Source organism: Varanus komodoensis, unplaced genomic scaffold, assembly GCF_004798865.1.
Source record: "Varanus komodoensis strain SLA01 unplaced genomic scaffold, ASM479886v1 scaffold1, whole genome shotgun sequence".
In the NCBI taxonomy this organism is placed as follows: Eukaryota; Metazoa; Chordata; class Lepidosauria; order Squamata; family Varanidae; genus Varanus; species Varanus komodoensis.
This window is the reverse complement of record NW_025335268.1, coordinates 103,339,782-103,362,084: the sequence shown is the minus strand read 5'-3', so window position 1 is coordinate 103,362,084 and position 22,303 is coordinate 103,339,782. Positions and strand designations below refer to the sequence as shown.

Below are 22,303 nucleotides of genomic sequence, written 5' to 3'. Positions count from 1 at the left end.
TATTCTGACATTACTGGGAGCGGGGGATGGCAGATTTTTTTTTTTTAGTAAGAATTAATTCTTATGGGTGTGATGGAACTTGTCACTTTGCCAGGATTGAGGTGAAATTCAACTCCAGCAATCTGGTCAGCTTCTACACACGGAAATGGGAGAAGCACCATCTTTTCTATTGTTCAGATGGCAAAATGCCTTGTGTCAACCTCGTGGAGAGGAACTCTTATTTCTAGGAATAACAGCCATCTTTCCGTGTTCTGTATGATAATAATTACTAGCTCCCTCCATTAATAGAAACATCACATTTTGACAGTTTTCAGTCAAATTTTACTATATGGTTTTTACTCTTGGGTTTCTCGTTCTTTCTTGGTTTTATTATTAAATGTTATTTTCAAGATGTAATAGGTAGAGAGTATAGTATATCAATTTAAGAAAGAAGATGCTTATTTTACCAAATTTCAATCCGGTTTGGCAAATGTCCCAGAACATCAGGTATTCAGGACAGACACACACTATGCCAAACAAACTGGGTGCTTTCAGAAATGGAATTGCTATTGCACAGTGGACGACGGAAGCCTTAACACTAAAGAAAGAAAGAAAATAAAGGACATGCATCTTATCTGCTTTTCTAATTTGGAAACAAGGGAAGTCATTGATTTTTAATCCTTTCTATTGAGGGATGTATTGTGTATATGCTGCTCTCTTCTGGCTGCCTCTACAATCTTTAGCATGCAAAGTCCTATTTTAAAAGGTGGAATTTAAAAAGCTATGTAAAATGAAATAAAAAGGGACTCAAAATTCAGGCAATAGAACACCCATCGCTGTGGCCCTACAGCCCAGAAGCAGACTTTTCTTTAAAATTCTGCATCTCATTCTAGTACATCTCAAGACTTTAAATAAGATACAGTGAAAAAGACTTTTTTCGTGTGTACTGGCAAATTTTTCATCCATCTCCTTACACCAACCTCTCTGTTTCTGTTTCTTTGAACAGAAGAAAAAGTCTATTTATATAAAGATTAGCCAGAGAAAGGAAGCTGTGTGCCTTTAGGGATCTTTAGTGATGGTCAGTGGACATCTAGAGGGATGCTCCTGAACTGAATATATTCACTCGGGAGTACAACAGACCTGCTGGTCACTATACTTGATCTTAGCCAACAGGCCAAGAAAGCTGTTGGCTGTATCAAGAAATACGGGCCAAGTTCATTTCTCATCTGTTTAGAACGTGGCCAGGCACATCCGATCCTGAGGTTTCTAGGAAGCTCCTTATAGGAGCTTATAGGATCCACAATGATATTGTACGCAATGTTTTAAATTTTTAATTAGAAATTGTAACTGGTAATTTTAAACAATTTGATAACATTTGTTTATTGTTATTTTGTCTTTTAATGGTTGGAATGTTTTAACCTATAGTGTTATTTGTAAATTGTTTATTAAGGACAAGCTGGTCACTGGCTGTAATAAATCGCTGTTAATTGTCCTGCTGGTCAGATCAAAAGTCCATCTAGTTCAGCATTCTGTTTCCCACAAGGGCCAATGATATGCCTCTGAAGCCTACAAGGAAGCAGCTGGTTAGCCACTGCCTCGCTGTTGAAGCTGGCCCAGCCACCACAGCTAATATTAGGTATGGTTCAGTTTAGTCATTGTGACCGAAGCTCATAGATAGACCTATTCCTCACAAATACTGTCTTTGCTTCCCAGGCCATCTAAGCTAATGGCCATTACAGCATATGTTAACTTTGGATCATGAAAGAACCTGTACCTGTATTTTCTCTCGACAATCTTCTTTCAATGAAGTGCTTTCACTGGATGCAAATGTGTGTGATAACAACTTTAGTTTCAGCATTTGCTAACTAATTCAAACAGCAACAGTTCTCTTTTATGTCAGTAAGACTGGGATTCTAAAGTGGAGAAGTGCTTCTCCAAAGTGGTACTGCCCTGAATATAATCTTGCTAATCAGCCAAGTGATATTGGCTAGTGTTATTGGTTGCTCCTTGTCAACCTGTTACAGTTAGAGAACTATTGATTTTATTAGATCCATTGTCAAGTATCTTTTGCTCTGTGATCTGTTTATTGACAGACTTTTTTGAAACAGAATTTTGTTCTACTTGCACTACTTTGCATTTAGTGCAACTAAATGAATTTAGTTGCATTTAGTGCAACTTGTACAAAAGTTTGCAAGACCATGGAATCCATGTGACCCAGAAAAAGCCAATCCACTGTGAAATACACAGGTCAGATTCATAGAAATCGGAACTCATTTGAATCCAGAGCAGATTTCTCTGACATCCCTAGTTATGACCATGGTTATGGAATTGCTTTGCATATTAGTGTTGGTTGGTCTGCGGAAAACAGCCCAGGGCTAGCTTTCTGGCTGGTCAACAGTAAACTTCTTACTCTTCACCAAATGTTGGTAAGGCAGGTCTCAGTAGCTGTGGTTCATCCCTTCCTTTTCGTCCTATTATGAACCCCACTTCTCTAATTCTCAGTTGGCTTAGCCTGTGCTTGGTAGAGGTAAGTTCACTGCAATTCAAATGCAGAGGATGTGAGGTTAAAGGGCACAGGCAGGGCTTTCTAGCCTCTGCCTGCATTCCAAACATCCACTCATTTTGCAAGTACTACAGACAGTCTGCTGCAAATGTATCCCACTGTTATCATGAGATGGGCTGAGCAATTGGGTAGCAATAGGGGGCCATAAATCACCAAAAGAGAGAAAAAAGGGGGCACAAATTTTCAAAAAAATTGCATATGATAATCTATCCGTACAAATGAACATTTAAAATAATTGTGATATAAACAGAAATACGATCCGTCTTACTATAATGTTCAAGACTGTGGCCAGGTGACCTGTTTGCCCAGGAGCTGTTGATGGGGAAGTTCAAGACCCAGCCATTCCTTTCTCTTTAAACCAGAGATGGAGTGGACAATGTTTCAAACAGGATGCTTTCAAAAATAGAGGATGGTCCTCTGGCAGCCCTTCAAGTTATTTTATTCTGGGTGCGTGCACATGTGTGTGTGTGAGAGAGACAGAGAGAGCGAATTGTGTAAAAGTGGGCATCAACCTTTTGTTTTGTTTTTCAGCAGTGTGGTTATGGTAGATTACTTCAAACCAAGAGTCACAAGCCTCCAATGGATCTGCAGATAATATGAGCTGTATATTAAACAAGCATACAAGCAAACAAACATGTTTTACATACACGGAACAGATAATAAAAGATACAGTCCAGGCTTCAAGGAACTTTAAAATCCTCTTGTCTTCCCTTACAGCAGTAAAAAGGGACAGTTATGTGACTGGTAGAATAGGAGCTGCCTATAAATAGCCTTGGTTATTTCCAAGCCTGTTGACTTCAGTAAGAATTGTGCCTGCATAAGGATGGAGCAACACTGGGAGGGCTTTCCATAGCTTAGGTCTTTTTTATGTGGGGGAAACATTAATCCTTCATGCAGAGCACTGACTTTAACAACAGACTTCCAATCTGAGTCTATTTAGTAGATATGGTACATGATTTTTTAAGTGGCATTTACGAATTGCTGATACACACTGAATTGTACCTAAGCCTTTAAGTTTACCTGCCAGATGTACCTATTTTGACTGGCACAATGCTGACTTGCTTTGGAAGAGGATGTCACAACTTGCTAGTCTGAATGGATGTCTGAAATTCACAAATCCTATTTTGAGAATAAAATGTGTTGTGACAATTAAAATGCCCCAGTCACACAGCAAAATGTGATAATGTTGCATATTTATTATATTTATACCTTGCTTTGCAACCAAAATAGAGTATCTGTGGCAGCTCAATAGAAACAGAAGCCAGTTCCAATTAAACTGGAAATCAGCAGTGCCAAGTTTCAAAAAGGATGACCTTAACTCTCCTTCGAAAACACTGGAGGTGGCCAGGTAGTTGGGTTTTAAGATGGGCATTCTTAGATGATGTTTCTAATACTTACCTGCCAAATTTCAGGGCTTCTCTAGATGCTCTCAGGGAATAGAAACACATATGAGAGGTGGTCCTTCAGGTTTTCAGAACTCAGCATATTTAGGGTTCTGAAGGTCAAGTCAATCTTGAAGTCAAGCACTTCAATCTGAGTCCATAAATAGCTCATACATAGTTCATTGACATTTTGTGTTGTATGTCCTTGAGGTCAAACCTATCATTAAGCTGGTGCGACATTCTGGACTAATTGCAGTTTCTATACATTCTTCAAAAGCAGCCTGACACAGAGCACATTGCATGAGTCCAACCTTCCAATGACTAAAGTGTAACATTGTTAACATTTAAAAAAGAACCTGAAGCCAAAGAGATAGCTTATACTTGGTCACTTTCTTTAATCTCACATGATGAGATTAAACCAGGTTTATTAACATAGGATGAGTATAGTTATTTTCCCCTGCTAAATACTGGACATTTACTGCTTAATCCCTATTGTGAAGCACTTAAAAAGTCCTACAGATTCTGTGTTGGCCAATTCCAGATACTTAGAGATTCTATAGTGTTTTTGAGGTGCTATAATTAGTATCAGAAGATGCCATTTTAAAGCTAGGATGGGAACATTTGTCCGTCCAGATATTGCTGGACTCTTTATCAGTTGCAGCCAGCGTGGCAAATAGCTGGGGATAGTAGGAGTTACAGTCAAACAATGCATGCAGAACCATAGTTTCCCCATCCTGGTTTTAAAGAAAAAGTACACCAAAGTCACAGTAGATGCATATGATCCATTCTGGTGGTCATCCAAAAGACCAAAGTCCATCTAGTCCAGCATTTTGTTTGCACACCGGCCAATGAGAAACCTACAAGCAGGACATGAATCTTCCACCCATGTTTCCCAGCAACTGGTTGATTCTCTTCACTGAAAAACATCACAAACTGTCTCAACTGAAGATTTTTTTTTTTTTTGCATCAAATCATACTAAAGATCTGCAGTGTCTGATTCATATTTGGTTCATCACATAATCACACACCAAATACCAGAGGCCAGAGAACTCTTCAGATTAATGTGGGAGGGGGACAGGATCCAGCAAGAGAAAGCTAGCAGTTCTTGAAGCAAATAGAAATGAGCAGCGGTCCCTTCCAGAAGGGGTACGTCAGTGGAATTCGCTGAAGGGATCCTTGCTGACTTGCCCTAATCCAGAAAATAAGTCTTTTTGTGTTTGAGCTTGCATTTAGGAAAACACTAACTCCCTGTTGCACTAGCCAGGATAGTTATATCAAAGCAGCCACTTTGTGGAGGCATTTTGATTGGGCTTCTGTGCAAGGAATGGAAGAGTAACCATCCTTTCCCCTGTGCCATTTTCCTGGTTGAAATCTGTTCTCACAAAAGCTGGTATTTGCCTGTGGGTAGGGACATGAAGATCCAGCTGGAATTCTGTTCTCTTGAATTCATTGGACCTCTTCCCCATGCTTGGCCCAGCCAGGAAACCATCTGAGCCCAGGTCAAGTCTTGGCACAAAAGTATACAAAGCCCACAGCTCCACTTGCACAGTGGGTGTGTAGGCAGAGGGTGGTGTGTGCACAAACTGGATTCACAGACATGCTCAAACACATTTCCTGCTGGACACCCACACTGACATTCAGCACAAGGTGGACTTAGGGCAGAGAGAATGTGGGTTGGAGTCTGGGGAGCTGAGACAAGGAGCTTGGATGTATTCCCACCCCCGAAACAGACTCTTCATACATCGCTACCTGTTGAAACAAAACACACACGTACTTCAATCAATAGCTTTGGTACTTTTCCCAACAAGACACTGAAAGTTCCACCTGCATATGGAAATGAAATACTAGTTACAAGGGAAGCTTTTAGATGAAGCTTTGAAAGAGTAATCATCATGCCTCCTTCATGCAATTGTACCTGTGTGTAGGCCAATTATAAACCTCCCATGTGTTATCACTTCTGCTTTTGTTCCTACTGCGAAACACCAAAAAAGTGGTCTGATCTATTGTTTGCTATGCACTTCTAGTTCCAGAGCAATGTTATGTCATGCACTACCAGTCTTCTCCATAACCATGTTTAGAGTGGGCAACAGGCAAGGCAAACAAAGACTACAAGTTTTTAGTTGTGAAACTGACTAGATGAAGATGTGAAACTAATGAAACCAGAGATAAAGCATTCCCAGATGAAATAGCAGGATTTGAAGCCCAATCTCTAACTACGTTTACTTGGAAGTAAGTTCTGTTCTTGCCCTGTGCTCTTGACATTCTTTCTGCTGCTTTAAAAATGGTAAAACCACTCATGTAAAGTATGCACACACACACACACACATATGCACTATGGTGCTTCAATTGCACCAAGCATGCTCTTCAAAGTATGGGGAAGGGTGTGCGCGTGGAGATTCTGTGTGGTACAAAAGGTAAGGTGCATGCTGCATGGACGCATCTCCAACCTAAAAATGTTAGTACCTCTGAAATGTTTATCATAAATTGCAAGTTTATGGATAGCTTGCATCAGAAATGTTTTCCTGGTGATAGGAGCCTTCTGGTTTCCTGGTGACAGAAGCACCCAAGCTGTCAGAAATGGCAGATCATAGCAAGATTAGTGCATGTTCTTTACCTATTAAAAGATAGATCTGAGATAGAAAATTAAACCAAGATCCTAAGATATTTGAAAAGTGTATATTATGTGCTAGGTGCTGACATAAAAATCTTCCTGCCCAGAGCAAGTTGATGGCAATTACTACTACAACAACAAAAAGATACAATAGCTGCCACACTCACACATCACTTCTTAAACAGGTGCAAGAACCAACTGAATTTAGGCTGCAAGATTGGTGGAGTGGGGCCCAAAGCGTTCCCGTTTCCCATTTTTGCATGTATTGCAGAGCAGCCTGTTAATTTAAACAGATTAATGTTGTTCACGTATGACAGCACCACACTTGTTTTGCCATTTACACCTGGGTACAGTTTAGACTTGTCTTTAAAGGTAAAGTCTGAATTGGCCCTTAGTCACAAAGTGAGAAAAATGTAGGGGGAAAGTGTGCATGTGTGTGTCTTAGGAAGAACAGTGTAGATTGAGAGCAGCCTGCCCTGTGTGGATTGGTCTTCTCCTGAATGCATCTGGGATGAGCTGGAGATAGAAGCAGCAGATCCCTCTCGTGTTCAGCTGTTACAGCCATACCTCAGGAAAAGTCCAAAGAACTATCAATGGACTTTCTTGAGCAACAGATCAATACTGTGCTTCATATCAGCCAAGCTGTTATTCACGCCAAAGGCAGTTGTTTGGATGAAGGGAATGACTGAGTGCACAAGTTCACTGTATCATAGTCTACAGGTTTTTTTTAACTCCTCTAGATGCCTTCATTATTTATATGCAACAAATACAACTGCTTCTGTCAGTATAGTCGTTTTCTCTCAACATATATGGTTAGAGATCAACTGTGCTTTAGTTCTGTAGGGTGAATACATTTTGTATGCGGCACTGTATCTGCATCACACATGTATACAGAAATTATTTAGGAAAAGCAACCAACCATTTGATACTTTTCTCCCAACACATAATGCCATTTTATTATTTTGTAGGAAGTCTCTGTAGGAAGTGCATGTGTGGGCATGTTTGTCCTACTTACCTGTTGCAGATGTGAATGAATCTTTGTGGCACATGGTAAGGAATCACTTGAGAAAAATAGCCAACTGGTATGTTTTTAGGTAGTGAGAAACACACCCATTAACAATCAAGAGCAAAGCTTTGGGAGTAACCACATTTTGCCTGGATTTGCAGTCAATTCCATTCATATATGAAATCATGATCTGCACTAGCAAGATCTACAACATACAGCGCTTGAGTGTACTTATCCATATACAATCTCATGACAGTCAGTGCTCCTATATGACTGCTGCCCATGCATCCTTGCCCTTCTCTTCTGAATAAAGTGTAGCAAAGCAAAATGTGTGGTACAGCATATTAGAAGACTCCCACCACTTGGATAGGTGGCAGCCTATGAAGTGAAGGAGTGTTAAAAATTCAGAGATTCTGGTGTCATCTGACAAGTTCTGAGGAAGAGAGGAAAAAAAGATGCATTTTTTCCAAGTGTGGACATGGTTAGTCACCCGCAGCTCATATCTGATTCGCAACAACTCCACTCTGTTCTTTTTATACAGGATGTTTCCACTGCTGTGTGGCAAACACTTTTAAATTGAGGAAGGCTGCAAAAACAGTTTCCAATGAAGCACGGGGAGATCATATGTTCAAAGAAAATTTGCCTACTTTAGACCTAGTCTTTGGTAGCTCATTGGCTCCATATCTCCAAGTATACATGGCACTGAAATGCATAGCGAAATAGGAGATAAAAAGGGCTTCCTTAACCAGTAAGCAGTTGAAAGGGACTGCACGTTTCTACCACCTGTGCTCTCCTTGCTGCTGTATCCTCTTCACCCAAATACTTTCTGTTTATGCTTTGAAAATGGTGCCTCAAGCATGGATGAGCATCAAGCAGGAGCCCAAAGGGACCAGTGGAACTTGTGTGGTTGGAAAGCTGGAAGCCACTCCAAAAACTGTGGAGTCCTCTCATTCTTGAAATATAGTGTGCAGCAGGGGCTGGCACATCTGACATATTTTTTGATGCCCAAAGCATGCAGATTGGTTTGGACTGATTTGCAGATCAAATTTACTCACTGGTGTAGTGCTGTAGAAATAATTAGGACTAGACCACTGGTAAACTATTACTTAAGTTTTGGGGTCTAGATCAGTGAGAGTCAGCTTGATTTGCCTATCTTTCCAGCTCAGATTGTTGTATCACAACAGGGTTGTGGGGCTATTAACACACAATACAAGAAGATACCCAATTAAAAATAAATGTGTCCCTCCCCCAATGAAGACTTATTTGCAGCTGCTTGAAACAAAACTCTCTGTGTTCAAAGCACATGCCGAGCACTTAACAGACTATCATGAATAACAGAATATTATTACCACAGCTACAAAAGTTCTCGGGGATTTACATGTAACTCTTTCCATCACCAGGGTGTTCTTCAGAATTTTATTGGGATGGTTAAAAAAGACAAAAGGAATGAAAGGAAATTTATATTGGGGATACGATCCAAAGTAGTTAACTGAAGTACAGGGAAAATATATGAATATTTATGCTTCAGGTTTTTATTTTAAACCATTCTTTTAATTGTTTAGAAAGTCCAAAATGAAGGCCTACTGTACAGGTTGCAAATTAAGTACAATTATTTTTCTCTTCTACACTTGAATATAACTCACAGCTAAAGTCATTTAAAGGGGTTAACATCAACCTTAATTAAATATTAAAGTGTGCCTGTACCTGCTGCTATTGTTGCCCTTAGAATAAGATATAACCTATTTTTGACAAGTTTTCATCTTTCTCTGTGGAAGACGCTACATGAAACCAAATCAGTGGCAAAGAGGAGGGTAATGAATAATCTATTTCATATTCCAACAGTACCCAGAGCTCTGAGTGGAAAAATATTCAGTCAGATGATAGCGTGAAGCTGCTGAGGTACCACATGACGCAGCTAATGTTTAAATAATAATAATAATAATAAAAACCACGATAAACAAATCATTAGCCCTTAACATTTGTTTAATGCAATTTGTTAATGAACGTAATGGTGGGGACTAATAATGAAAGAAAATAAAAACGTCTAAACAGGCGCCAAGCTGCCAGTGATGCTCAATTATTTCCTTGTCAAGTTTTTATGATTTAATGAGCTCCTCTGGGACTGACGGCTGTCAGTCAGTCGTGACTTTTTGACACCATTACAACTTCAAATACAGCAGCAGGCAGGCTGTTTTCCTCGGATTTGAAATACTGAAATGATCTGACAGGTTTAAAGAAAAGATGTGCAAAAAAAGGGGGGGGGGAGAAAGAGAAGGGAGACACACACAGTTGCTTTTTTATTGCTTTTTTGTGGGGCAGACAATCTCAGGATGTGTTTGGTAATGAAAACCCAATCATTGAGGTCATTATCTGATGAGATTTTTTAGGAACTGGCAGGGTTTCCCCCCCGCTTTATTTCTTTACTTAATGATAACCCTCAATGGGTTTGCCCCGCATGGGATGGTCAGAGCCGCACAATTTTGTTCACCATTAATTTCAGCCTTTGAAGCTCCGTGCTCTGAAGCAGCAGCAAAGAAAACCCCCCACCAAGCTGGCTGCAAAATAAGACAATCCAGCCTGCCTTAAACAGAATACCAAATGGCCTTGTATCCCAGAGATGGGAACTGACGTCAGTCAGGCTACATTTTTCTGGTATTTTTCCCAAAACGTAGAACATTTAAAAACTCTTTAAAACTTAAGTATCTTTAATTAAATTGTGTTTGATTCTGAATCAGTGCAGAATTAGTTTAGTGATTCTGCATAGAACTGTTTAGCAAATATGAATTTTACACACTGTAGAAAAGCATGTTAATGTGCATGCCTTAATTCATCATCATTCAATAAATGCTTTGCAACATTAGAACACTTTGCTTTTTGATGGTTACATTTGGATGCATTTGATTCATTCATCGACCTCCTAAAGATGTGACACAAGAGTTCAGTAGAAGTCAGAACCTGTGTTGTGGTGGGAATGGCAGTGACTGTTCTCCTACCTGTAGGCATTTAATTACTTGGATACCAGTAGCACCAGCTTACTGCTGATTTAGTTAATGTAACACTAGGAACTCATTGTGGAGCAACATTAACTCCAACATTCTATGTGTATAAATGAACAATAATAGCCAGTACATGTTTATTTTCCCAGGTTTGCAATCAAACAAACTCAGATGTATTATGAATCTAGAGGTTCTTCGTGCATCATTCTTTTCTGGACACATGATGGTTTCCATGATTATTACTTCATATCAAAGTGTGAAAACTCAATGCTTAGTCAAACAATCTGCTGTCTGGGACATGAAATGCAACCTAGAAGGCCGCTCATCCAGGACTGTAATCACCCAAGGAATACCAAGCCTATACCTACCATGACTGTAAACATTTTCAAATGGATACCATTGTGGGACTCTAGCTGTACCACCAGCTTGAATGATTCAGTGCTTCCATGCATACCTGGCCATGTTATAAACCTGGAACAACCCTACACATTTCACAAGTGAACCAGGCTCCAAAGGGTTGCTTTCTGAAAAACATTAGGAAAGAGAGCATTTTGGTACACACATAACGCAGCAGCCTTATGCAGTAAAGAATTAGATTCTGAGATCATCAAGTATGTGGGTATCATTATGACAGAACTCCTCTATACTGCCAGAAAGAGATCGTTCCAACATAGGAAGTGAAATTATATGAATACAGAATGAAAAGCATGGTGAGGTTTACAATAAGACATATAGTTGTTTATTTGATGTTGTTCATGAGGCATATTGAGGTGAATACATTTTTTGAATACTAGGAAAACATTTTATTTATTATTATTATTAAAGGATTCAGAGTATGACGGCTGGTGTTGTGAAACAGATGTCAGTATCTGTGTGGTATCTGTACCACTGGCATTAAGAAGTAGATCAAGGACAAAACAATAACAAATAATCAGTAAACTAATAGAATTTAATTTTTTTCCTTTGAGGTTTATATTTACAGAAGCTGCTATCAAAAGAAAGATTTATGAAAATGTACATCCTCTGATCTGCTTTCATACATACTTTTAACACTGCTTAGGCTTCTTTCACATCCCCATTTGAACATATTCCATGAATGCAATCCTTTCGTATTATTGAGATGGTAAAGGCTACTGTTCTGTTTACACAACTTAAAAGATTTATCTGAAGACATGTAAACCCTAACCCTTTTCAATAAATGACATCTCTCTTGTGGGTCTCCTCATCTTGAATTTCATCACTAAGCTATACAAGTTTTATTTGAGTAGGCTACATCAACATAGATGTCACTCAGTTCTTTGTACCTGGATAGTGAACAAGTTTTGGGCCAAATTCCAGTCCTGAGTGTTTGACCAGGAATAGCATGGAAGCCAAAAGAGATTCCATGTTCTTTAAAATACTTGGTGGGATCATGCTACTAGATTCTTATGACCTTCAAGTGACTTCTTGACTACCTTTTGTGTCTCTCAAATGTTTTTTGGTTTAGTCTATTCCCTAAGGGTTCAGAAGTTCCACTTTCATAATCTTTGCAAGGAACTCCTCATAATGTATTTTAAAAGCTATGAAAATCATTGTTTATACCTCCAGGTAAACAGATGATTGAATTTTAATCACGCTTAGTATTAAGTAACTGGATCATCCTTCCTTAATAAGCACAAGTAATAGAATAGGCTGTTAGACACAAGTGGGAGAGGTGGTCACTGAGGATTCAAACAGGGATTTGTTTAGTGATAGGACGGGGCAGAAAATGGAACAGATCCTTGTCAAATTTGATGGGTCCATCCACAGATCCATTTAAGAGCAGCCCAAAGTGCAGAATGAGTGGCCATGGATCCTTATGGGTCCACATGTTATCCTCCACTTCCTGCCTGGAAGCTGTAGCACAGTAATGGTCTTAGCAGGTTCTCAGAAGCTGCTACAAACATGTGGGACAGCACCCAGGAATCCCAGGAAGTACGGGTAGTGTTCTTTCCCTGATTCCCAACACTGAGGAATATTGAAAGTCATGTGTACTATATTTCCCATAATTTCTGGTGACTTTGGATGTTGCAGTGCATGCTCATAGCAGTCAAGACCATAACATTCCTTCTCCACTGCTATAAGACTTCAGAAGCAGGAAGTAATGGACAATGGAAGGAAAGGTTCATGTTGGGATATTACAAAAAGAGATTTGAGATCTGGAATAGTTTGCCAGCTATGTGAGGATATTCTGATTATGTCCTGTGAATGATGTCTGCCTGTGTCTACCTATCAGTTACCTAATATATTACATTTTAAAGGTATATCCATAAGAACCTTTCACAAAATGACAATGTATTGTGCATGCTCCTTTGAATAGAAGCCTATTTTCCATTCATCCTACTCCTATATTCACCAAGACACAAGAATTGGTTGTGGTCTTCCACAGCACATATACTAGGAAATAAACCTGTATCTGCTGCACAAAGAGAAGGTGCAAACAATAGTGTCAAAGAAATGCAAACAGAAGTGTGTCTTGCTTGCCTTAGATATAAGAAGCACTTACTATGCAGCTATTTTCTGGTCGGCTCAGCAGATGGAATAATATCTAAGGCAATTCTTGTTGAAATAAAATAATTGTTAAATTTATACACAGTTGGATCAAAATATTTCTCACACACAATCTCATTTTCTGTATTCATGTATAGAACTTCAAACTCTAGTTCTCATTATTCTGTTAAATTTAAATTCAGAAATGACTTGGAAAGAATCTCTATACATCTATTTTCCAGTTTCTTTCTGCACTGATTCTACTTTCATAAAAATTCCAACAATACAATGCAATATTAACATCATAGTAATATGATCATAGAGAAGCACTGCAAAATAAGTTTATTTAACAATTCAGGTCTCGTGTGTAGAGAAGAATATATACACTGCCAGAAAAAAATGTCTGAAGGAAATAAGAAAACGGTCACTAGAATAATGCGTTCATTGTGGACATCTTGTCAAGCTGATATGTTTGTTAGAAACAATAGTTCCTCAGCTTTGTTGGGTTGTATCTGTGAGACTTATTCAGGCATGAGTATGTACAGTATGTTTTTGAAAATTGTTTGGTCCTATTCCAAATTCCTGAACGAGTTCTTCCTGCCAGAGATTTAAATACTACTCAATGCAAGTCAAGTATTTAACCTCCTATAATTGTAAACATTAATAATCTGAACTGGAATTTCATTTGCTAATTACCATGTTATCTTTTATATCTGCTAATTATGTATGCTCATTCCATATGGGAAAACCAGAACAGTCACACTATGACACATAAAGAATAAAATAAAGAAAAATATCAAATACATATGCAGCCAGTAAGACAGAATATGCTTATGCTACTTGCACCGAAGTTGAACTGCGGGCTTTGAAAGGGAAGAACCATTTCAGTGCAAGAGAATGATTCATGTGACCACTTTGTCTTAATTACTTCGAAGCAGATTGTTACTGGTTAGTGAGGAACAAAGATTTCAGTGGCTCCTGACAGAAAGATAAATAACCATCACGACTGCAAAGATGACGATGATCCCCAAGATAACTATCAAAATCCGGTTTTGGATGATCCTAAGAGAAGAAAAAGAAGAGAAAGTGGTAAAAGAGAGTAAGACAATAAAAGATTGAGCTAAATCATCCCTCTGTCTTTTGCTATTTGAGTTACCTAAATAGTTGGTCTCTGAGGGACAGACTAGACATGGGATTATTCATGTATTTTGCCCTTGCATGGCTCTTAAAAAAATAAAAAAATAAAAATGAGGCATATTTCCCAAACAGGATCAGTACCTAATTGCTGGAGGAAGGGTTAACCCTTTGCCACAGTTCTAAGCTAAATCACTCTGTTCCCTTGCAAGCTATTTCTTTTTTAGAAACAAACCAACATGTTATCCATCCGTTGCTGTACTTGAAAGCATTTTGTTCTATGTTTGTGAAATTTAGGAAATGCATTAAGGGAAGAGATTTAGTGTCTGTATTAGTTTTCTGCAGGTATTAATTTACAATTTAGAATCCATCTAAATGTTTTAAACTTGCTTTAAAAAGAAACCCAATAAAAGCTGATAAAATTCACAGAAAAGAGACTAGCTATTCAGACCTTTTCAAACAGTTTTATTTTGGTTTCTCATCCAAAGAAAAAGAGTTAGGTAATTTGAAAAGATTTTGCCATTAAGGTAAAAGATTTCAAGGATGGAAATATGTGTTGGCATGGTAGTTACTTATATGAAGTACCAAGGGAGAAGTATAAAAGATAGTTATGAGGGACAGAATGATATATTATAAAGACACAAGTGTCAAACTGTGAAGCTTATGTTCTAAAAGCCTTCTTTGTCTCAGCAGCACAGATTCACTTATGGTAATAAAGCCAGTGTTACATTGTGGTGTAGTTAAAAGGTAGGAATTAGTAATACTAAAAAGATATGAGAAATAATAACACTTTATATTATTTCACCATTTGTAAAGATGAACCTCTCATTTCATCTGGATAAAAGCTATCACTCGTCAGAGTTTAAATGACATTGAACAATTTAAAAGATATTAAAAAGGAATAATTGAATAATAATCAAGATTATTTTTAGGGAAGGCTTAGGTTTTACTCTAATGTTGTCTTTAACTTAGTCTCTCTCTAGAGAAGTAATATTAACTTTACATGACAGGAACATTTTTGACCATAGGAAATCATCAGAATCAGATACAGAAAAGAAAATGACTAACTGAAAATTTCATTTAGGCATATTTTTAGGAAAACTGAACAGTACAGTGTAAAGTCATTCACAAAAACAATGGATTGTGGAAAAGGAGGCAACAAGGTTCACCAGGCTGGGGTGTGGGTCAGATTAAGGTACAATGTGACTTTCAACAAACGGTATTTTATGTGGGAGACTGAATTATGCAGATGTGACAATCAAATGACTATGCTATATGTGATGGCTTTGGATGCAAAGGCAGTATGTACAGGAAAGTGGAAGTGTGGAAGGATGCAGTTTTGAACCAACTTCAGATCCCTCCCTACTTTTCTCAGAATGCCCCCTACTGCTCCAACATCCACCTTTAAAAAAAAGAAAAGAAAGAAAGTAAATGGATGGATGAAAACTGTCACATCAGACAAACACACTCCCCTGTGACACTTTAAAAGGACTAGCTCTCTATCCTTCTGACAGGTTACAAAATGATCACATTTGCTGACACGTCTTCCGCAAAACTGCTTTAGTGCTTGTGTCCACTTTGCTAGCAGGAGATGAATGGCCTGCTTTGTCCTCATTTATCACTTAAAGCTGAACTAAGATCTGTCTCGTTTATTTTTCCCTTCCTCACTAGAAAGGATAAAGCGCAGCATTAATTCTCCCACGATGACAGCTAATTCAAACTTAACAGGCAATATTTACTCTGCCAAAAGGAGCAGAGTTCTCAGTCTCTCTTGGAGGGAAAAATGTTTAATGGTCTAACAAACTAAAGCTAATTAAAGGGGCTTCTGCTTCCTATTAGTTTGCAGTACGGATTAGTACCTGAACATAACCTAGCACTCTGTTTCTCTCTTCATCTTTCTCTCTTCTATAGGGGCATTCTCTAGGAAAACAACAGCTGATACCAAACTATTTGCCCAAAGAAATGTGTGAAAAGCAGAGTCATATTTACTCATTCACCCTCATTGATCCTGTAAAGAAACTCAGGGAAATTGGAAATCAGCAGAGAAGCAGATTAAAAAGCATGAAAACTCTTTAAAAATCCAGCCTTAAAAGTATACAGTAATATGCCTCTAATACAACTGTGCTGACAACCATTTTATTTGTGGGATGAGGGCCCCAAGGCATCCATAATACTAATTTATAAAGGATTAACTGTGGATGAAACTTGCTCAGTCGAACACATAGTTAGGAAAATGCATACATCTAACATGCTGAATTCTTAAGCCATCTCTTCGTATCTGACCTAGTTATTGGTGTTTCATCAATCCCAAATTAAAGAAAGAAAAATAAATAAATGATTCCTCCAAATATTTCATTTCTAATTCTCTGGCTACACACTTGATTGCAAGATTACTTAATCTGTAAGCTGATCACTAAAACCCTCATCAGGACAAAATGAAGCCGTGCAGCCCCCACCTATATCTACTAATTAAATGTTCTATTAATGCACCAATGTAGGATGTGTATATCAAAGTTTAACTTCTAGGAATCCGAATTAGCCTGCCCATTGCAGCAAAAGAATATAATATTGAACAGAACAAATTAATCACGAAATAGGAAGGATGTTATCAACGTGCTCCTCAGCAGAATTATGTTTCATATTTAACCCTAGAATAAACACTGCCTTTAAATCCTTATAAAAGTTATATTAACTGTACTGCTTTCCTGTGAGGAGAGCAGAGCAAGGGAAACTCTGAATATGTTGCTGGAGCAACAGAGTTCTACTTTGGAGGTGACAGGATGAAGAACTTTGATTCTCACATTAGTACACTGCAATCTCAAGTCAACCAGCCAGGGTACTAAAGAAATGGAGAGGAGAGGGGGGAGGGGGCTGGGGGCTGGGGGGATTTCAGCAATTCTGTAATCAAACCAGCTCACAGTGGCAGAACAATGGTTGGCATTGGCAGGGCCCATCTGTAAAGAGGCCTCGAGTACTGTCACAGCCAGACACTGCCAGTGGGTATTGCTCCAGGCAAAGCAACAAGGCATTTCAAGTGGGGGAGGGAAAGAGAAAATGTGGGGTTCATCTGCAAAACGCCACACAGTTAACTCACCAACAGAAAAACAAATGATATTTATAATTTTGAATTCCTTTTACCTAAAAAATGCAGCAAAATCTCCCAGACAGGGGACCCAGAGCTTCCTTTGAAAATGCAAAGCATGTTTACAGGGTAAATAATTTAAGAAAGAATATATACTTGAAAGAAGACACCCACTGAAACATCCATGGCTAAAGTGCCTGAAGGCAAAAACTTGTGCATTTGCATGCTGCATTTTATTAAGTTAGCACACTGTAGCTTTAAAAGAATGCATGGCCAAATTAAAAGGAATGTGTGACTAAAACATCAAGGATGCTTCCAGTTTGCATTATGAATCACAGTGTTGCTGATATTAAGGCAAATTAACCGTTTATTCGATGTAGCCTGTGTGCTGAAATCACAGAAGGTTTCGGCTATAGATCTGCACAGTGATGTAAAATGGGGTGCATGAGACATTTAGAATCTTCTCTCTCATTTTTTAGTAACAATACTGCAGTAACAATACTGTGTCCATGAGGGTTTGATCAGACTTCCAGTTCTCTGCACAAAAATGTCATCAGAGATGGATGGGGTGGCTCATACTGGAAAAAATACAATTTGAAACCAGCCCTCAATGGTAATATTCTGTTATGACAACTGCTGATTTTACTGTTCAACAAAAAGGAGATTCTCACATGGTCTTCTTGACTTTAAATACTGTGTGAAGACATCAATCCATCATGAATCCACAGCCATGGATCACCTGCAAGTTGTGTAAATAAAAGTTCCAGAGCTTCACGAATGCTTCTGCCTATGTCCATTTAGGGCCCTTGCACAGAATCCCTCATTTGCCAAGGATTTCTACTTAATATCACATTTTCCACTATTACCATTTGACAGCTTCAAAGGTTCAGCTACTGGTTTGCTCAAAGAAAGGTTGAGGTTTTACCAATAGTCTCCCACATAAAATGCGATCCTTATCACATGAGTAATGATGTATACACATTGGACAATAGACTTATTGCCTTATGAATATGCCTTTCATGTAATTTTAACCTAAAACCAGCCAAACCACATATGAGGAAGGACGACTGGCTTGAAATTAGATGGAAATCACAGTTGGTGTACCATTTTAAAAAACTGTGAGTTCCAGTTCCTTGTCTTACATGTGCTGTGCTAATTTTAGCCGCATACACATCTTTCTAGCTCCTGGAATAAATGCCAACATTGTTCAGCAAGATGAGGAAAGATCAGTTTTCCACCTCACAAGTGAAACAGATTGTCTCCACAATGATCTCCAGGCCAAGAAGTAGGAAGTTCACACTCATTCCTAACACAATTCTTTGCACGGTTTTAGTGTGTTAACATGCTCTCTCTCTACACCTGCATTGGCTCCGGTGGGGTTTGCAGCAAGGTTATGTGTGTAGGAATTTCAGAATAAAATACTGCTTATTACATTATGTTATGTAATGTACTTTTTCATTTAGAATTCCGAATTAGTTTAAATCAGTTAGAAAAGCAAAGCAAAGCAAAGCAAAGCAAAGCAAAGCAAAGCAAAGCAAAGCAAAAAAGCAGCATTTCTTAGTGGGGGAGAGCACGGCATTTAGAGTTCAGCCTAATGTCTTGCACACGCTTTATTGCCTGAATGACCAGCACTGAATAATGATGCCCTGCTATTAAGCACTAATGGTTACAATAACAATTGTCCTGAAATTAGAAATTTTAGCAGTGTGATGCAAAATATGTGACAGGATAAATCCTATGCAAACTTTTTATACAAAGTGTTTTTCATTTTTTTTAATAATAAAGGAAGTTTCAAGAGACATTGTGCTCTGACACCAGTACAAATATGAGAAAAATAAATAGCTGCCATAAATCAGTTAACATTTTAAATTGCCATAATTGCTGGATTTTGTATATTTAATTTATATTGTGCAAACTGTTTTGAGAACTTTATGCTAATCAAACGGTATATAAATACTTTAAATAAATAACCAACCAAACAAGCATTCATTTATTTCAAAGAAAATGCTTGAGGAAAATAGTCTTCTCAAGAACATAAATGGACTTAGGAGAAGTATATACTTTCCAAAAGTGTTTTCTGAAAATTCATGCATTCAGCATTCCAATAAACTAAGACAAAGGAATTTCACCGAATAAGCAACCCAAAAAATTAAGCTACTTAAGTTTGGGAACTCTTTGTGACTCAGTTCACACATAACATCTAGTTTAGAAAATAATGTCCCTTTCCTGAGGAGTTTGGTAATGCATGATGACCCAAGACTGTGAGTTGTTGGGGGCGGGAGTCCAGAATTTTAATACCACAGCAAGCCATAGGTTTTCCCCACAACAACCCATATGCCACACTAAAAATTGCAGCATTTCCTTCTAAACTGAATGCAATCTGAAAATGGTGAGTAGCAGGAGACAGTACAGCTATTTATGCCATAGCAGCTTCACCAATCCATGGGTAATCTTGGCATGTGAACTGGGTCAAAGTTAAGAATTTATACATGTAGTTAAAATAACGCAGTGGGTATGTGCAAATCAACAAGAAAATATTGTCAAATACAAAAGGCACATGATATGCAATACTTTAATATCCAAAGATACTCCAGTAGTTGGATTTCTGGGATGGACACATTATGCATGTCTGCACTCCTCTTCCTGGAACACGTTCCCTGTCAATCTTGGAGCCAATAACATTTACCTACTATGCGAATCTGATGGTGCAAAGCACAGTCACCAGAAACAGGGCAAGCAGAAAAAGGAAGATAGTGTGCGAGCAGGACCCTGAACACTTCACCAGGTGTAAACTAGAACAAAATTACTACAACACTCAACCTTTACAGAATTGTAGGCATGTCAAGCCAACCAACATAAACTTATTGAGTCAGAGAATCAGATGATCACATGGAACTTTTACTTCAGGTTTTTGATGGCCCTTGAGAAAGACACCCTTAATGAGTCCCTTCCTTCACTGAGTCTATCTTCTCGCCATCTGCTATTGTTGCACCGCTTTTGCCTTACTGCAAACACTCATCTGCTTGAAAGGCAGAAAGCCCATGAGCAAATACATGATGCACCTATTGGCCCTCCTTCTCACTGTTGCCACTGTGTGGACTGGACCAAATGGCATGTGAACAAAAACCTACAATAGTGCAAAGGAAGAGCAATTCTTGTTGCTGAGCCCCATGCATGGGATGCAGAATTTTGCCAGGTGCTCTACTATGCCCATCTACAATGGCAGTCCTGAACAATTCCAACCATGTAATCTCCAGGATCCCTTGCAGCATTCAGGTCTGAGATGAGACAAATTACTTGGTTGCTCTTCCGCAAATACAGTGGTGCCTCAGCTCACAAATGCCTTGGTTCACAATCAAATTGGGTCACAAACAAAAATTTCATGAAAAAATTGACTTGGGTCACGAACTCTGCATTGGGTGGCAACCAAGATTGTGGCCATCTCCCCACCCCCATGAGTGGGGAGTTGGCCACGATCACAGTTGCGTTTATGCAGGGAAGACGTGTGTGATCACAGGTGTGCTCCTGCAGGAAAGATGAGCGCAATCTCAGCCATCTCCCCCCCCCCCCCGCCCCCAACCAGCACGATTGCAGCCATCTCCTCGCCCAGCCTGAGTGGGGAGATTGCCACAATTGCAGTTGCATTCATGCAAGGAAGACATAGAGGAGCTGATGACAGAAGAACTTGCTGAACTCCAGAGTGAGCAGCAGAAGGCACTTGCTGAGGAGGATTCCACTGAGGAAGAGGAAGACAGGGAGGAGGTTATCAGTGATGTGATACAATCCATTATGAAAAAATGGAATGAGTGCCAGGCTTTATTTGAGAAGCACCACCCCAACATAACTGTAACAAACAGAGTGTTGAATCTGTTTAATAATAATGTGGTCTCTCATTTCCGGAGGGTTATGCAGCGCAGGAAAAAACAAGTGACTATAGACAGATTTTTCACCAAATTGACCCTGCAGCTAAGAGACCAAGAAGAGAGGAAATCCCTGAAAGAGATTTCCCCAATGTACTTATTGAGGGGGACTCTCCCTCAAAACAATAACCTGCTGGCCCACCTAGGTCAGTGTTCTCCACTGTACTGTACTTTGTTACTTTGTTGTTCTATGTCACTTTGTTTCAAATTTTTCTGATTAAAAAAAATAGTTACAGAACGGATTAACCTTATTTACATTGAACCTTATGGAGAAATTTGACTTGGATCACGACCAAAAATTGGCTCGCAACCACATTTGGAGGGGCCAGAATGGATTAACCTTATTTACATTGAATCTTGTGGGGAAATTTGACTTGGATCACAACCAATTCGGATCACAACCAGAGTCGTGGAACAGATGAATTTCATGAGCCAAGGTATCACTGTACTGGCCTATTGTCCTATTTGCAACTCCGTTGTTCACATGCACAGGTTTTCCCACAAAATGGCTAACCAAGACCAAACAATCATTGTAATACTGTTTGGAAATGTAAAAGTCAAATGCAGGTCCTAAATGCAACCTGTTGCTTACAGGACCAGTATCCAATAAATCTCCTGGATCCATAGATGATAATTTGTGCACTATTGTTCCTGGCTAAAAAGGACAAGCCATTTTGCAATATTGCAATAAACACCTACTCTTTTAATTTAGCTATGTTCACTAATGTTCACTGTTTTCCAGTATCAGAACAAACTTTGTAAACTAACTACATTTCACAGACCTTTTGAAACCAACAAAACTTGTTCCTATATCCCTGAGATACAAGGATGACTATTGAGGAGTTTAGAATACAAAGCTATTGTAGGTGAGTATAAATAATCAGAATCACATGCATCTTATTTAAAACGTATATACTAACCCTCAAGTAAACCCCCATAGTGAATTGTCAAGCAGAATATACACAGGAGCTCAAAAGATCACACAGTCAACAATTTGCTAATGATAATATGGATGAGGATGATGGCTCAATTTTTCTTTATTTGTCTATTTTTAGTCAGCTGCCAAAAAGTATTGGTTCTGGGATGTGTAGGCACATGTTTTTCTGAACAAATGAGGAAAAA

The 22,303-nt window shown here is 38.7% G+C and overlaps 1 protein-coding gene across 5 annotated transcripts in view; it reads right to left on the bottom strand.

The window, feature by feature from the left end:
• VTI1A (vesicle transport through interaction with t-SNAREs 1A) overlaps window positions 1-22,303 on the bottom strand; it is a 324,632-nt gene that overhangs the window by 22,711 nt on the left and 279,618 nt on the right. For 2 of the 5 annotated variants that reach the window (XM_044438869.1, XM_044438805.1), the window contains exon 8: window positions 11,249-14,107. The exons of 2 other annotated variants lie outside the window; for them this stretch is intronic. Coding sequence is in view for 2 of the 3 variants with exons in the window: in XM_044438805.1 (XP_044294740.1) it covers window positions 14,014-14,107 (94 nt within the window). In the remaining variant the exon portion in view is untranslated. One more of the 5 variants, XM_044438853.1, reaches the window with a different exon arrangement.